The 18678-nt window shown below is 35.6% G+C and overlaps 1 protein-coding gene across 3 annotated transcripts in view; it reads left to right on the top strand.

Annotated features, from left to right (window-relative positions):
• Nucleotides 1-18678, top strand: part of EIPR1 (EARP complex and GARP complex interacting protein 1) — a 77482-nt gene that overhangs the window by 44631 nt on the left and 14173 nt on the right. For 2 of the 3 annotated variants that reach the window (XM_069011523.1, XM_069011526.1), the window contains 5 exons: nucleotides 4258-4357; nucleotides 13072-13208; nucleotides 16619-16786; nucleotides 17995-18162; nucleotides 18249-18272. In XM_069011523.1, coding sequence (XP_068867624.1) covers nucleotides 4258-4357; nucleotides 13072-13208; nucleotides 16619-16786; nucleotides 17995-18162; nucleotides 18249-18272 — 597 coding nt within the window. The remainder of the gene's footprint in view (nucleotides 1-4257; nucleotides 4358-13071; nucleotides 13209-16618; nucleotides 16787-17994; nucleotides 18163-18248; nucleotides 18273-18678) is intronic. The other variant, XM_069011525.1, reaches the window with a different exon arrangement.

Below are 18678 nucleotides of genomic sequence, written 5' to 3'. Positions count from 1 at the left end.
TGGCAGCACTCTGTGTGCTTTCCTGACAGACATTGATACTACAAAATGTTTTTCTTAGGCTGACCACCTTACTGATCTTTGACAGACAAGCCAGTTTTATGTTTCTTTCCTGACGCGTCAAATATCCATAATATTCACTTTGGGGGTTTTTTAAGCCCTGTTCAGGCAACAGAATAGAAATGGTGTCTGGCAATGGCTACTCCATGAGGAGTGTGTTGTAGAGGCCTACACAATGATAATTTAAGGAAAAATAAACATTTTAGAGGTAAGTGGCACCTCCTTATTGGAATGCTTTTGTATTTGTTTGTAAAGCAGTTTAATTTTTCTGAATGTAAAAGTAATGTAAGAGTCAGAATAAAGCCCAGCTGTCTTTGGGGTTCTTGTCCAAAATAATCCTTAACTTCATTTCTTAATTCTCATTTCTCAGGAGCTTTTTAGCTAAAAAGTTCATCTTACCTTTTAAGTTTTTTTAGGAAGCCGTGATTCTTGTTTTACTGCATCTTGAGGAGTTGGACTCCAAATTAGATTTCACTGTCTGAGAATTTTGAGATTACTTGTAACTTGTGTTCTGTGCAGCAGACTTCAATAAACTGTAAAATGGCCAGAATTTATTTCATTCAGAAATGTGGCTGTTTTGTAGAGCACTTGGGAAGGGAACAAGAATTGTGGGTTCCAGGTTGTACTTGGTCTGATCTCCTTTCTCATATAATTAATGTCCTGATTACCTGGTAAGCAAGAGTCATCTTTAAACTGGAATCATTGTAATGCAAAGAAGGCAGGATATTTGAGTCCTTAATAATGTGAATTTTTCATGGGCTACACTGAAGCTGCAGGATGGTCTGCTGAGTTACCAAATGTATGGGTGTATTTTCCATTTTTCAGTGCATGAGAGTTTTCAGTTTAGCAAAATTTTTCCATTTATAGAAAGAAATGGTTGTCACTTCTGTAATTACAGTTAATCAGTAGTTAATGCTTGCTTTGTCCAACACTTGTGGCTTAACTGCAGTTCATGTTGATGAAAGTGTTTGCATGTTGCTTTTTTCTTCCTTAGCCTATAATGGAGGACTTTGAATTGTTCATTTGTAAAAACTCAGTACATTTATTGATAGAGGTGTTAGCTATCTTTTCAGCATAGAACAAGATAACAGTCCTTTCATGTGTGCATTTGAGTGAATATTTTAAATACTCTTATTTTTTGCTAAGGTAGTGTTCTCTGTAGGATTTAACTTTTTTTTTTTTGTACCAAAAACTACTAGCTACAAGCTTAATTAAAGCATCCTGAGTCAGATGATAACAAAGTAGGGTAAAATGCAACATAAATAATTGCTTGTCTGCTGTCTATAGTTTATTTAAAGAGCAGTCCTGAAATCGACACTCAGTTTCTGAGTGGCAACTGTGAATTTGACTACTGTCTTGTCAATTTCTGAAAACTGTAAGTATCAGCAACTGTTGGCACACTCAGGAAAATGGTACTGCCTGGTTTATCTGTTTTCCTTTTTAGACGTTATTGCCATCTCTGCTGTGCTGAAAACTGTTCTAAATGAAAACTTCAGTTTTTCTAAAATTTGTATCTTACTTCGAAAATAACTCTTTCTTTTCACTCACCAATATTTCCTGCCCCCCTAGTTCTCCATAGTATTTCATGTTTAACGTTCAGTCATGAGTACAGAACATAGCTGAACATGTTACAAAGGGCGACTTGAGTAATTTCTGCTTAAGATTATAAAATCTGAATGAATGATCACTACAACCACACCCATAAATGAAAAATGAAATAGAAGTAAAATGGCATCTCACAAGGTTAGAGTGAATGTGGAGAGACCTCTTCATTTAAAGGCATGTCACCTTGGTTATATTTGGCTCTAGTTAGCGCACTATATTTAGCTGTAAAAATTCTTTTACCTTGAAGTTCAGTGGCTCTCAAAAATGTGAAATTTCTTCCTACTTTTGAAAACATCAAAGAAATTGTTTTCAATCTAGCTTTTACAACTTAAAGTTGAGTGATTGGTGTAGGAAAGGTGCAGATATACCAACAAGCATAAAAAATACTGATCTCTGGCTGAAGGGGCTCCTAAGGAATGAAGTGGTCAAACTAGATTTCATTGTAATTAAAAATATATCTACATAGATCCATATGAAATGCCAGTTACATTTTCAGCAAAATGTAAGTAAAGTGGACTTAAATAAGTGTTATCAGAATCAACTTGAAGATTTCTTAGTTACCTGTTCAGCCATGTGATGGTCCTGATGTCTTTCAGTTTCACTTTGGAAAACTGGACTGTGGAAGGTTGGTTGTGATCACATGCAGGTTATAGTGCACTAATTTTCTTTATCCTGTTACATGTTTTCATAAAATATTTTCATCTATTTGAAGGATCTAATTGATGTATCCGTGCAGCACAACTAAATATGCATGGCAGTGCCAGTTGGTTTCTTCACATTATTATGGGCAAAATGTAGTTGAACATGTAATTGAAACTGCGTGCCATCATTTTTATTATCAACACTTACTTTCAATTGCTTGTAAATTTTTTCCAAGTTGTACCATACAACTTTTCAAAAGTGTTTATTGTTAAATAAGATTGGCAATACTACAGACAATACAGCCAAATTTAAAGTAAATCATAGAATCATTCTGGTACCATGTTCTTGTTAAAACACATTTAAAAACATGATGGTAGCTTAATGTGCTAAATGTAGTGATTTTGTCCTAATACAAGAAAGCTCTCTACAAATGGACTTTTATAAGTAGGTAGTTTCCATGGATTGATAACACAGTAAGGATGCAGGCCATGCTTCCAGCAGACAATGCAGAAGCTACTCCTTTATTCTGCTGCATTGCCTTAGGGAAAAGCTCAGAGGATGAGGAGTCAGCCAATGCATGCTTTTAGTTAGAGTTCCAGATTTTTCTTTACAAAACAGCAAACAGGTGCAGTCATCTGCCTTGTCTATCTGATGATTGTTTTACTGAAAGAACAGAGTAAAAACTGATGAAACTGTTCACACAAGGAGCAAGAGTAATTTGAGAGAAGGGTATCAGCTGAGAATAACTGAGTTTTGTTGTATGTAGGGAGTAAAAAAAGACACTGTGTCACTTCTTTCTGTTAGTTGCAACTTCCTATTTTCTTTTCCTTGTGTTCTATAGCATAATATTAGATGAACTTCCATCGCTTGGATCTGGGGCCAGCCAGGTTATATCCAGTGTCTTAAGAATATAGGAGTAATGCAAAATCTGGGATAAAATAGAAGCATGCATAGTGTGCAGTGCAGGGTTAGGAAGGTTGCCAGTGTCTGCCTAATGCTGGGCTCACTTGCCCAAGGCTGCATCTATTTGTGCAACCTTCTTCACTTATTCCATCTAATTACTGAATTGGTTGATGCAAAGGCAAAACAGATTAGAAAACTTGTGTCTAGTTGTGGATTTCTGGTAAACTTCAAGTGGTGGTAAAAAGTGCCTCAAAAAGGCACTGAAAATGAAAACAGCATATCAAATACTTTTAAATAGCTGAAGTTTCAGTCTTAAAATGGGAAGAAGTTTCTCCATTAACCTATTAATACTAAAGCTGTGATCTCTACCTTCAGGTGTATTGTTGCTGTATGCTTTTTGAGAGGTTGCAAAACTTTGTTACAAAAGTGTTACAAAACTACAAGAATAGTAGCCTATTCTCATAAAATGACAAGTATTATCCTTTCAATCTTACTGTTATCTCCAGCAAGTTTATTGGGGTTAGAGTGCACATAGTTAGCTGAGCTGCCCATACTGACTGGCTTAAATATGCTGCTTCTCATAGAATGAGAAGAGGACTGATATTCTTGAGTTCCTTCCTGTATAGCATGATGTGAATCACAGGTTAAAAGTATATGTTGATTAAGTCATGATAACCGCTGCAGAACTGGAAGAAGTTTGCATCAAAACTAAGGCTTATGATTTTTGGTGCACCTTCAGAAAGGATGCATGACACTACATATGAACAACTCTGAGATTTCAAACTAAAGCCTTCTAAAGTTAGTGTACATCAAGGTCTCTGGTTGTATTTCTGTGTGTGTATGCAGAATGACTGCTACAAATTGCTAGTTAATGGCAGATTTTGCACTTAAAATATGTGGTGGATTTAATCTAAAGTAAACCAGAAGGAGTATGGTTTAATATGTTTTGGAGTAGATTAGATCCACAGAATTAAAATGGTTTTCTAGTTCAAATTCTGATTGATTTTAATGTTGGGTTGTTTGTTTTGTTTTTCTGTTTCTGTTTTGCAGTGTTATGTGGGAACCAATGGGAGATGGTAAAAAGATTATTTCACTGGCTGATAACAACATATTATTGTGGGATTTGCAGGAAAGTTCAGACAAAGCTGTGGTAAGAAATTTTCTTTTAACAAAATATGCTATACTTGAATTTAGTGCAAAAAACAACATTCCCTAACCTAGAATTTGCTCATCTTTTAACTATCCCTTCAAAAATATCTCATTGCCTTTAATCTAGGTGGAAGAAATGAATACTCTACCATTGTCTTGAATATGAGTGTTTAAGAGTAGTATTTCTGTATCCGTTGTTAGTAGGTAAATGTTTTCTTTGTTCCAGAGTTCCCTTTACTGTCCTACAGGTTTATAGCGAGTAATTTAGAATAAAGCAGTGCTGATTTGGTGATTGTGTTCAAGTGAAAAATTGATGGTCAGTAAAGGCAAAGGTTACTGAATTCAGATAATGGTGTATGAACTCATGTTGGTTAATACCATGTAGCCTTCTATTTAATTTTCAACTCTAGATTGTACAAGCATAATATAAGTTTCTCTATTTGCTATGTGCTGCTTTGAATTCTCAGTGTTAGTTTAATTTAGTACTATACAGTTCATTCAGATTACTTCAGTTATTGTTAAAAACATCTTATTCAGAAACATATATAAAAAAGTGTCATTGGCATAGATTTTTGTCTGATTAAGCCGTATCATAGATTGTATATAGAAAACTTCGAATGATTCCATATAATCATTTAGGTCAGTGTCTGTGCTTAAAAATGGAAACTTGTTATGTCAAGGACATTACTATTCAGTTGATCTGTTGTCACTTTTAGATTTAGCTCCTCAGGTCAGGGTTAATTTCTTTTCCTGGATGCTGCAGAATCAGTTTTTTCAACTTAGTAAAGACATTGTGTCCATAAACTCTTCCTTGTTGGTACCATCTGACTGTGCAAATAGATGATGTCTTGAGTTATTAGTATTTTGCTAGATATCACATAGTATCAATGTAATGTTATATAGTTTAATACTTTATGTTTATAATTAAGCCCTTTGGGTTCCTTGTCTAGATAAGAAAACTTCAGGGTTTTTTTCACCTGCAACTTCAGTTGGTGTTATGTTGCCTTCCAAGGCTTCAAATTAATGTTTGTTTTTATCAAATTGATGTTGAGAATTTCTGACAGCTTGCCTCCATGAGCTTCTCTGTGGCATTGTAGCCTCTGGATTTGCTTTATACCTGCATTACTCAGTATTTCTTTCCTAATGTCTGCATAATGCACAAACCTTTCTGCAATATTGAAAAACTGCTTTGGGGTTGGTACTGTTTCCATGCTACTGGTCTTCATGTATCTTTGAAATATTGAGACTGCTAGGCAACTTAGCATTTTCCCTTTCTCCTGCTTCCGCTCTTGATGCAGTTCTGTCCTCACTTGCTGAAATTCTTTTGAATGTTAATTAGTATTTGCACTGTTCAACCACTTTCTCATAACTCTCAAATTTTTTCTAAATCCTAACCTCTCTGAAATGTCTCTGCCCTTGGCAGGGGATTAGCACTAAATGATCTTTGAGGCCCCTTCAAACCCAAACTGTTCTATGATTCTGTGATTTCCTTTAGGATGCTGTCTGGTGTATTATCAGTTTCTCTGTGCGGGAATCTTGTAATGAATGCCAAATTTTATGGGTTTTTATTCCTCATTTTATACTGCTTGGGAATTATTTACTAGAATTTTATATGTTGTGTCTTCCATATACTATTCCTTTTCTCAAAACTAAACCCCCCCTCCATCACACGAATATTTGTGCAGATAACTATGATTTCCATTTTCTTTTCCTTCCATTGCTAGAATTATGATCTGCATAATTTTGGAGAGGAGTAGACTCTACCAAATTTTTTGATTTCAGCATGATTTGGGGAATCAGTATTTTTGTCCTCAGTGCAATATTCAGCTTGCTGATCCTTTCAGTATTTCAAGTAGCGCTCCTTATGTAGAACATTTTTTAAATTGATACTTCTAAAATGTGCTTGTACTGCATCAAATGTTGATGGCAGAAAAGGACTCTAGAAGTCAAAGTAAGTGATAAAGGAATTAAACCAATTTAACCTGTGACATTTGTCATATGCTTATGTTTGATAAAAGAAAATGAATAAAACCAAATGTGAAATTCTGTATCAAAAATCTGCTTCATCTAATGAAGTAGATATATCAACCCTTGACTGACATCTTCAGACAGGAGCATTTTAAAATGTTTGTTAAAAACCTTTGTTTGCAGAAGTTAACAATGTTGTTTGGATTTTACAGTCAGGCTCTCAGGAGGCTTTATATAGAATTTGACTGATCCTCTATATTTCCATCTAAAAGAATGTAGTATCTCATGGAATTACAGTGTAAACGAGAATTATTTGTGATTAAAATATTACCTGAGAATAACGGTTTACCATAACAATCTTCTGCTCCAGCAATTTTGAGTTGTTCTTAGATGATACTTAATTCAATACCAAGTGAGGGACTGCTTTTAAAGTGAGGCTTGATAGAGAAAGTTCGTTGGAACTTGACTCTCAGAAAACACATCTCCATGCATCAAAATCTTTAGCCTACTGAATCTCTTCTGAGATGACTGGAATTCTTGCAATTTTTGAATATTGAATTTTTGTCAGCAACAAATTTGTCTCAAATGTGTCTGTGGATTCCTGAGCTAACTGGAGTCCAGCTGAACAAGACTGAAGAAAGCATAAGCATCTCTTTAAAAGGCCTGGTATAGACTTTCTAGTAATGAAAATTATGACATGCTGAAGTCCGGTATCATAGGCTTTTTCAGGACTAGAATTAACTGTGGTGCATTTCTGAAATCTTTGAAGATTACCTTCTTACTAAGAGATTAACTTGCTGTTAAATTCTGTGTATGGCTGAAAAATAATAACTTATTTGGTAGCAATTTTACATTTGCAAAAAATATGTAGGACTGACAAAGAGCAATAAAGAAAAAAAAGCAATGTTTTGTTGCACAGTTGGCTTTCTCTTTAAAAAAAAAAAACAACCACCCGAACAAGTAAAACCCTCCTCCATAAATCAACACTCTACCCCAGATTTTGCTGCTATAGTATTTAGAATGTGAGAGAAATCTGTGAGAACAGGTTGGTTATAAAACAGATAGCATTAGTAGGGGTAAGCAGTAAATATATTTTCTATTTCGTTATCACCATTTACAAGGAGTGTTTGTAGGCTAATGAGCTGTTGGTGAAACAGTGGTTTCTTTCTGTGAATATCCTGTTTATAAGGGATTGTTGTATGCATAATATATCATAATTCTAAAAAGCATGTGATTTGTATTTTAATGCTTTTTGATCAGAGTGTAAAGAGACGCTTTCCTGAGATATTAATAAAAAGTGGTTTTTTTTGCCTAGAAAATAGATACAGAACAGCCTAAAGCAAAGAAATCAGATCTTGCCACATTAAAAAAAGGGGCATGTTAAATCAAATTAAAGAAAAAAACAAACCACAACATTTACTTTATATGCAGATACACAGAGATTATGTAAATGACAAGAAAAGTTGTCTTTATTGTTCGTTAAGTTGAAAGGTTGTCCATTTTTGGAATCTCTTAGCCACTGATGTCTTATCATCTAACATGCTGTTTGGTTCAGGCAGGCGGTGACTAAGCAGGATGTAGCTGGTGTTGAGGAAACTTCCCTGTCTGACCATTCAGGAGTCACTCTGGCAGTCACACTTCCATGGTCAGAGACTTTGTGCAGCTCCAGTGGGCCAGCAGGTCCCTGCTTGACTCCCTGCACGCCGCACTCTCACTCAGACAGACCAGATTTCCCATAGCAGAGTCTCAGTCCTCTTGATCCTTTAAGTCACGGTGCAACAGCAAAACAACAGCCAGTTCCTCTGGCTGGTTCCTCCTAGGAGGGACCCTGAATAGAGAAAACCCTGGGGTTTTATACCCTCCCAGTCTATGCAGCAAAAGTCTGGGGTCTTCCTTCTCAGTCCTCTGCTCCTCCTGTGTCTCTTGAGTGTCCAGTCACCCGGCTGGTGACACAGGTCCCTGTGCCTTTTGTTGAGCAAACAATCAGCACCTCTTCCCAGCCTCTTGCCTCATTTCTCTGCACCACCCGCAGCTCAATCTGCAGCTGGCACTACAGCTGCACACCGACCTACCTCCACTGAATGTTCTCCTCAGCACTAGTAAACTTACGTGTTCTGTAGGGATTGCTAAGGGGCGAATGTCTTTACAAAATATACATATTGCTATAGACTTACAAGTAAAATAACCATGTGCTTCTGTGTGTTTATATGTGTTATAACTGATTAAATCAAGAGCCTAGAAGTAAAGTAGTATCAGTGTGTTTGAATTGGTTTCTCTTCTTGTAAAAACACGTGATGGTGTTCAAGTTGAATAATATCATTATCATTAACTAAAAGTAAGATAAGATCCACTGTATCTGTAACAGAGGTAAGGAGGTATTCATTACGCTGGTGCATCACAGGTCTTTCTGTTTTTACAACACATTTCAATTGCTTCCTTTTTTTTTCTCATAGGTCCATATTATAGGCCATTTTAATGGCAAGAGGTAAACCAAATGCTACTCTATGGACTTTTCATGTTTATGAAAAAATGTTTCTAAAATTCAGCTATAATACAGATGAAAAACTGAAAATATCTGTCTTTAAAATTTTGCGTAGGCCAAAATTTCTGCTTCTCTACAGAGATCAAAACTTCAGAGTCTTATTTGGTTCCTTTTCTCTATCTGCCTGCAATTTATAAGTCACATTGTTTCATTAAAAGTAGCCTGAAGAATTTTAGAGTTCCCAATACATTCAGAGCTTCTTGGTAATAAAATTATTGACGTGTTCATTCTCTGAATTATCTGGTCAGCTTGGGATAGGAAACATTTGCTAACTGTAATTTACTGTACAGTTCAGTGGGTTTGTTTGGGTTCATTTTGGGTTTGGTTTGTGGTTTTGTCTTTTATTTTCTCTCAAGGTTTCTTGCTAACTTGTTTCCTCCTTACAGTATCTAATTTGCCTGTATTTACATTAAGGCAAGCTTCTGTCCTTCTGATCACTCCCTTTATTATTGTTTTGAGGACATTACCTTCTGGGGTGAAACTAATCTTATGCTCACTGCATCATTACCTTTTGCAATTAAATTAGCTATCCTTTGCCATTTATAATCATTAGCTGGATCCAAGAGAAGCCCAGACAATCCACAAGGTCTGGGTAGAGTCTGCTGAGAAGATGACAGTTAATATTTCTGTGTACAGATTTGAGGTCAGATGTTGACAAATCAACTAGAACTCTTCCTCGGATTAATGCAGTATGTTTGGCATGGAAGATGAGTGAACAGAAAGAAATTGAGATATTAAAATCTAGATATTTTTCTGGTTTTCATATGTTTTCACAAAGGGGATAAATAGAGGTGTGGTTTTGATCATTTTAGTCCAAATTATTAATTGGATTCCTTCTAGATTTCTTGTCCCTTCTGGATTATTTAGCTGCATTCATGTGGTCCTGGTTCACAACAACAGATAATACCAGGCAGTGGCATTCCAGGCAAGGCAGAATATATTTTGGGGAAGATTTCACAGGCTATCTGGATAAAAGTGACATATCCAAATACAGAGGATGTTAAGAATAAGCATGAGATGCTTACTTGGTAAGATAGCTGCTGTTTCTCAAGGCAGGAAATACCTTGTGGAATTTAGTGGAGAATTTTTTAGTGCCCCATTATTACTGCAACTAGAATAAACATAGATTAGCTATAGGACGGAAGAAAACTGTCTGAAGAAAAATAAAAGGGAAATTACTGGATCAGAATGAGAATAGAAGCCAGTTCTTAGAGTTGGAATCAATTTTATTTAATGGCGTCCTTAACAATAGAATAGAAGTCGGAGTGAAATAATGAAAATTATTGTTGACAGAACTTGAAATGAATCATCAGCATATAGGAATAACAACATATTTCAGAGGATGAACTTGATGTTTAGTGTAATTTTTGTAAAATAAAGCAGAAAAGTTGTCTTTAAGGAATAAAAATATTTTCTTACTGTAATGCAGAAACTCAGCACTTAAAAATATGTGGATTCTGTTACTTAGCTATTCTGAGAATAACTGAGCTGCCAATATGATGAGGCTATTTGAAAAGGCAAATAGTTTTAAGATGGTTCAGGAGTCAAGAAGAGTTATGAATGGACTATGTGGCATGGTTGCCTGCAGCTGGAGGAATTCAAGTCAATTTACAATCCTCATCAACATTTCTGTTTCTGTCAATATCAAGTCAGAAAAACACTCATGCCTCTTTAATGTCAATCTCAAAATAGTCTGATTGGTTTTGTCTTCTAAATGTAGCCCTTAATATATCATTCTTCCAGGTACCTTCCTGTTCTGTTCTTGGTCACATTCAAGCTTTATGTATCTGTGTATCTTTTGTCAAGGAGTTCATTGAGTAAAGAGCCACTTTCTTTTGTTTCCTGTTTAATCTTCTACAGGTTTCCCTCGGTTGCCCATAGCTCTTTTCTTGGAAGAGAACATGAACAGTTGGTTCACTGTCTCCATGCTGCTTGTGTTTTTTCTAGATAATTTCTGTACCCTTTAACATATAATATATATTGGCTTTTGGTGGGTTTTTTTTGAAGGTTACTGCCTGTCCTTTCCTCTTTCCAAGTCAGCCCTTATATAATCAAATTTTGAAGCAGAAAAATCAACCTCAGTCCTTAATATTTTGACTAAAATAAGTTGGAGTAATTGATATTTTCATTTGAATACACAGAAATCAGTCCTTCTTAGGACTAATATCTAGGATATCCTAGGACAGACATTTTTTCATATTTTGTTTTTGTAAAACCCCTTCCTTCACTGAGGATAACAAACAGTTCTATTCTGGTCATTTTACATTGCTTAATTTTTTTCAGAACATTTTATTCTTATTTCAAAGTGTTGCTCTTGTGCAACTGTACTATAATATCATGCTGCCCTTTTATTTTTGTTCTTGTGTCACTAGATTTAGGCATTGTTCCAGCTAAGCATTTAGGAATAGTGTTAAATCCATCCATACTCTGATAACCATTTTTCACTGTTCAAGATTTCATTTTCTCTAGAGTTCTTTTCTGAAATCAATGTGATCCTTGTGCATTGCAAGAGTAATCCCTAATTTTGTTGTCTAAAAGTAGACTCTATTCCTTTCCTTTTTCCTTAATGTAAGTCACATTTTGTGTTTATAAAATAATACCATGAATTGTTTACCTTCAGTATCCAGTGAGGCCCTCACATGTGCATGTCTTCATCTTCAGGGTAGCACAGATCCTAATCCTCATGCAAGAATAATGTTTAAAATACACCTATGTAATGTTTTCCTCCCTTTTTGTAGTCAGCTTTCCTGCATTTAAAGAAATGGAGGAAAGAGTTCAAGATAAAGAGTCCTTGCTTACCTGTCCATATATTAAAGTATGAATTAAACTTACAGCTAAGGTTTTTTTGAACCTGCATTTGTGATTCTGAACTACCAACTTTGTTTCCTTTATTTCTTGGATTTCCAGGGAGGAAACTTGCAGACTTCCTTCTGTTACATAAGGATTCCTTTTTATTCATGAAAATTTCTCTTCTTTATCTCCAAATGGTCCTTTAAATCCTTGCAGTTCCTTTCAGGTTCATAGACAGCATGGAAAAGAAGATTTGAATTGATTAAGAACTTGACTGCATACATAGCTGGACATCTGTATAAGGAAAGATGTCATTTAATTTCTGCAAGTATTTATTAATTGCTTGTGAAGGCAAGGATGAATTGGCCCATATATGTGATTTTTTTTTTATATGTTGGTAAGAAATAGCACAGTATGTGTGTGCTGGCCTCAACCCTAAACTTTTGACTGCGAAGAAGAAAAGTTTGATCATTTAATAGTAGTTTACATTATAAAAGTTGAAATGAGTAAATATATGTCTGGAATGCTGGAGAAAGTATTGTCTACTGCTGACAAAGACCCTCTGCCCTTTGTGTAAATTTTATATCTGATTAAATGCAAATATTTTGGTTTCCCTCCTTCTCTTTAGATATTAAGCAGTTTCAGTAAGTGACTGGAAGTAAAAGTAATTTGCAGTGTTGGCAGCTTCAATTTCCCCCATGTTCACATGGAATTGGAGGACAACTTGCTATCCAACTTCAAAGACAAAGTTGATTACTTTGGACCTTCTTTTCATTAACTGTGGTGATGCAGACCTGCCTGCTCCATGACATGCAAGCCTGGTTTTGGAACTGAAACTTTTATATCTCACAGATTGTAGATTTGTTGTCTGGTATCTACTATTATTTTAACAGGCATGTATGTGATAACATGGGCACCTGGGCCTTGATTTATTTATTTTTAAAAGCTGCTATACATTTATGAAAAAGAGTCTTTTGACACCGAAATTCTGTTACTACAGCTAAAATATGGCATTTTGACATGGAAAAAGTCTTGTAAGACTGTTAATGAAGCTAAATGTGTGTGTGTGGGGCAGCTGCAAATCTTTGCAATGTGCCCATATTATCTATCTACTCTTTCAACAATGATCTGAAACTGTTTTAGTTTATAGAAAGCACAGTACTTATAATATTTTTGCATATATTACACTGCATACACCTTTTTAAAAATTACTGGTGGAAAATCAGCTCTAGCTTTTATTTGTTGGGGGTTTTTTACTTTTTTTTTTTTTTCTTTTTTTTTTTCTTTCTTGAATCTTTGGATTTGGTAGTCCGCACCTGGAGCAATAGGCTATTGAAAAGCTTTGTCTTCATTGTAACTGGTTTCATTTTAGTGTTACATTTAGAAACATTGCCAGCTTTGTTTCATTATTCTAGCTCTCTAGTTCCACAGCCTTGGAAGGGAAAGGACAATTAAAATTTACTTCAGGAAGATGGAGTCCACACCACAACTGTACCCAGATTGCCACAGCCAATGATACCACTGTCCGAGGGTGGGACACACGAAGCATGAGGTAATGAGAGCTTGCAGTCATGTTCTCTTATCTCCTTTGGAGAGAGATTTTTGCATTGTTCCTAGCACTTTCTTTTTTTTAAAATGATAAGAAAAATGGCAAACCTTATAAAAGGAATAGAAAAGCTTGCATACCTCATATAGTTACAATTTAGCAAAGAGTTTTCTCTGGTATTCCCCCTCAGCTTCAATTCTAACTTGTATATTGAGTTTTTTTGAACTATATACTAGTCTCACAAGGATTTGTTCAATACATAGGGATTACCTGAATGAAGCTGTTTTGTAATTCAGCCTGAAAATGGTTTAACAACAGTCCTGACTATGCTATGAACTATCTTCATAGCATTTAAAGATGACTTTAATCTTTGAAGGCAATTCACAGGTCAAGTTTCCTCTTCACTTCTGATTTTAACAAAGTGTTCTATACTATATTAAAGATTGTAGCTTACTAGTTATAAGAAATCACTGAATCTATCAAAATCATAACCAAATAAAAGCTTTGAATATACCTAATAAGGCATTTTCCCCCCTGCTTAGTTGTGATTTTGATAAGCAAAGGAGTGATGTTGTGCACATCTGTTGCCATGACTACTAAAGCCTCTGCAAGCTTTTTTAAAATACACTTTATCCCCTTAGCACATAGTAATTTATCACTAAACCGAGAAGACTGATGTCTTGTAATAACTTTCGTTGCCTTAAAGGGCGATGACTTTAAATTTAGTTCAGTGGTTCCTGCCAGCTCAGAGTTGTAGCAATAAATCCCTTGTTTGCTAGTCTTGTGTGTTTTTGCCAGAAAGATTTATTTAATTAAGGAAAACTAAAAATACAGTAATTAAAAGTCACTTCCTATATGCTTATCATCAAGTTTGAAAGTCCTGTTCTTTGCCTTGTAAAATGATACATAAAAATCTAGCTTTATGTAGATGTGTATACTTAGATTTATAAAGACACTTTTAAATGAAGTGTACAAGAGTGGAAAGAGAGGACAAAGGAGAATGGGTTTTATTATTTTTGTAATGTTTTTGTAATCCTCCTGTTTCTAACACATAGCATGCAGATCTTGAAACTAAAGCCTGCTTGTTGAAGTGAAAATATTAAATATTGTAAACTCTGCTTCATGCTCTGTCTTATTAGAAAAAGCATCTCTATCTTGCATTAAAGGAATTCTCTGAGTAACTTCTATAGTCTGGATATTATAGTCTGGATCCACAGTGAAAGGGGTACCTTGGTTAACAGAAACAAACCCCACAATTCTATTTACTTCAAGTGGGGCTCAGAGTAGATAGTCCTTAAACCAGTTTGATTACTAGGCCGTGCCAAAGGGCTGTTTGCAATATACTCAAAAAGTATGTGCAAGAGTAAGTCTCATCTTCCATTACTCTGTAATATGTCTGTATGTAAATATTTCGTAATAATTAGTTAGGCTAGAAGTAGGAGTTTAAAATCAGGGCAATATGAACTCTGGCAAGAGTATGTGCAAGAGTAAGTCTCATCTTCCATTACTCTGTAATATGTCTGTATGTAAATATTTCGTAATAATTAGTTAGGCTAGAAGTAGGAGTTTAAAATCAGGGCAATATGAACTCTGGCAGTATAAGAAGCATGAAATGATGGGGGAGGGAGGAATCAAGGGCAGAAAACTGGTCTACCAGCAAAGTGAAGAGAGATACTCGAAGAAGCTAGAATAGCTGCTCCTGCAGAGTGTGGTTATGAGAGCTGCAAGATAGAGGGAGTATATTCTTTTGGACATAGCAAACAAAGCAGGGGAGAAGAAAAAAAAGATTGGTAGGAAGAGTCCTAGACTAGACTAAGAAGCAGTCTTAATCAGAGAAGAGCTTGTGAAGCAGAGGAGACAGACACTAGGCTGATTGGATTTAGAGAGAGAATTTTATCAGGAAAATTCAGACTCCAAGGCTAAACTCTAAATAATATGTAAGAAGAATAATATGAGGAGGTGGAGCCAATAGCTGGAGAAAGTGTTCATGTGGTCTGGCATAAATCTTATGATGTAAGTGGGAAATTTAGTATATGTATTATTGCCGTAGGTAGGGTGAAAAGTGAAGAAAAGAATATTCATATTTTGGGAGGAAAGGGATCAAATGGTCAGAATAATAGTTAAGTTGGGATAAAGGCTTTCATGGTGAGTAGTGTTGAATATACAGTGGACAGTGGTATTTTTAAGCCCTTACACACATCTCTATGAGCAATGCAGGAAAAAAGTGAAAGGTGCAATAAAGAAGGAAAGAAGTGTTTTACTGCATCAAGCATGCTTGAGACTTAAAATTTTTGCCATATACATATCCTAAGAAAATAAGTGGAAGTTCGAATTCCACTCCTACAATACCTGGTAGAAAGGCATACCTGAATGATATCCTTAGCCTCTCAAACTCTGAGAAGAGTGTTGATGCTAGGCTAGATACCTTAGTAATTTCACTGGTGACTGTCAGAGCTGTCAGGATAGGGCTTGATATAGGCCTGATACACTTTGAATCTCTCCTTATGGTGCTATTTCACTTTGTATTAGGAGTTAAGAATTAACAGCAAGAGACTATCTGATTGTGACAGAAGACCATAAAAATATATAGTTTTCACAAGAAATAGGAAATTTTGGTCAGTATGTTTACTGCAGAGAAACATTTTTCATTTAAAGAAAAACAAAAAGCTCATGAAGTGTTGAAAAGTTCTAGTGCAGATTGTAGGAGACGGTCAAGTCTAAGCAGAACTTTAGATGATGTATTGGTGGCTTTGAGAAAACTGGTGATACAATAGTGGAAACAAGAAAAACCCAGACAAAACCCAACTTTAAGAGGCAAGGTAGGGAAACAAACTGATGGCGCATGATGTTTTGAATAGACGTGCTAGGCTGTTAGCAGTACTGCAGATGTTTTCTGAAGTGGTCCAGATGGATGAGTATGCATCTGGCTGAGGAGTTTAAGGGCCACAGGTAAATTAGTGATAAATGCAAGAGTTCAAGAAGGTAAATTCAATATGGAGCAGTAATAAAAAGCTGTTGTTGATATCTGTTGCAACCTTTGCATCTCAGCTTTTTCTACAGGGAGAAGTAGATTTCATATACAGGGAATTAGTATAACTACTTAGGGGCAGAGAAGTTCTTATCTGAAACTAATGTGATTTAGTAGCAGACATTTATAACAGTTTTTACAGAGTTGTGCTAGAATCATCTGGAACTACTGTTTCCTTTTAACTCCAGATGATCCTAATGGAAACAAACATGGAAGGAGCAAAGCTTCAAAGCAAGCTGAGAAATCTGTATGAGTCACTATTGTTAGCAGCTGGAATGGGAGCTCTAGGTCTGTGGGTGCTAAGGGGATTATGCAAGTTTCCAGGGAAACAGATTCCTGTAGGTGGAGTTCTTTTTATAGACCACGTAATATTTTTAATGTTTTACAGGCAGATATATTGTATAGAAAATGCACATGGACAGCTGGTACGAGACCTGGACTTCAATCCCAATAAGCAGTACTACCTGGCTAGCTGTGGAGATGACTGCAAGGTGAAATTCTGGGACACAAGAAATGTCACTGAACCAGTGAAGACACTAGAGGAGCATTCCCACTGGTAGAACAAATTATCTGCATGCTGTTTTGCGGGTGGATGGTTTATATAATTTATTCAGCTAATTATTTTATCGTTTAGGAACAATGCAAACTGACTATGTTTGTGCTATTGTGCATAATCATTTTTTTGCACAGAGGAAAAATTTTAACATGCCAATGTTCCTTGTGTAATTGTAAATTAAGAGTTTAGACAATGTTAGTCTAATTGGCAAGAAACTGTTGTTAACGTTGTTGGGAGGTGGGGTAGACCTTTGAGATGCACAGCACAGAATTTGGCCCATGGGGCCCTGCTGGGACACAGGTGTGCCTTCCCAATTGGAGCCTGATGTGCTGCACCTGATGTGCAGTAAAGCAGCTGCTATCCATCCTTCTGTTGTCAGATGGTTGAAATGTTCAGTAATGCAGCTCCACTTTTTTGATGCTCTTCACAGTCCTTAAGTCAAAATATGCTAGTGAGTAATTTTATTCTCTGAGATTTAGAGCCTGTATCTACTGCACTGGCCTGTGGCTGGAGTAAGGAGAGAATCTTGTCTGATGGCTGCAAATTTCAGTGCTTAAGAAAAGATGAATTATTCATATTTTATAAAATTTGGATTGGAATAATTCTTGCAAGATAAATCCAGACCCTAAAGCTACTTTAAGGGGAATGAAGATGGGAATTAACAAAAGCATTATTTTTACTTTTTTTCTTCAGAATAATCAAAGAAAAAGAAGAAAACAAGAACAATAAGACATTTGGTATTAATTTAATACATAAAATGTAAAACTTGAAGAGAAATATAATCCTGCATTTGTTTTAGGATCTATTTTAAACTTCATTGTAAGAATGTTGTGACATTTTTGCTTAACAGGCTATTTTTAATCCATATTTTGCTTTGGGGAAATTTTTATATTTAGGACTTAAGTCAACAATGAATTGGCATGTACCCTCAAGGAATGATACCACTGAATGGTGTGATTTATTTTATTTTTTTTTAAACTTACTTGTTGAATTTTTAAAGACACCTCATAGAAAACAGATTACATGGAAGCTTAAAAGCCAAATGAAGATGGCAAAAAAATGTCTTTTGAATGAGGCATGTTACTTCTATGCATATTTAAAACATTGAAAAGATGAATTTTTAGTGCTGCCCTTAAAAAAAATTGTTTAGCAGTGATGTACTACCTACTATGAATAGTTTCTTGTTCTCTCTGCTTTAACTTTTTTAGGGTCTGGAATGTCAGATACAATCATTCTCATGATCAGCTGATCCTTACAGGAAGCAGTGATAGCAGAGTTATCCTGTCTAACATGGTATCAATTTCTTCTGAACCATTTGGGCATATGGTAGATGATGATGAACTCAGTGACCAAGAGGACCAGCATCAAGAAGAGAAGTATGAAGTTTCCTGAGTTTTATGCAGATGCTTATAATTTGTCTTTTCATTGTGATGGTTTACATGTTATTTTTTTTGCTGACTAGGATTTTTGTATACATGCCTTTGAGGTAAGTAGTTTGAATTCCCACTTTATTCAGACTTGGGTGGAATACACTCTTTAAATCTGATTGGCATGGTCACTCCATGTTCACTGGTAGGAAGGGAATGGTGATGCTGAGGATCACTTCTAAAGTCCACTGGATTGGTGAAAAGATTCACTTTAAGGGAGCTTGGGTTCAAATCAAGCATGTAGAACAATCTGGGTTGAGAATTTGAAAATATGCTTTTGTATTTTCTGTGTATGTGTTGTAACCCTTAGGAAGTGTTACCAGTCTAAGGATGAGCTTCTGCACAGGCAGAAGAAAGGAAGTATAAACACATTATTTTTTTTTTTAATTTTGCTCTTAATATCTCTGACTGCTCTGGAACCCAGTAACTCATCAGACCTAGTTCAAGCGAACTAGAAGCTTGGTT

Source organism: Aphelocoma coerulescens, chromosome 3 (genome assembly GCF_041296385.1).
Source record: "Aphelocoma coerulescens isolate FSJ_1873_10779 chromosome 3, UR_Acoe_1.0, whole genome shotgun sequence".
NCBI lineage: Eukaryota > Metazoa > Chordata > Aves > Passeriformes > Corvidae > Aphelocoma > Aphelocoma coerulescens.
This window is presented reverse-complemented; position numbering and strand designations above follow the sequence as displayed.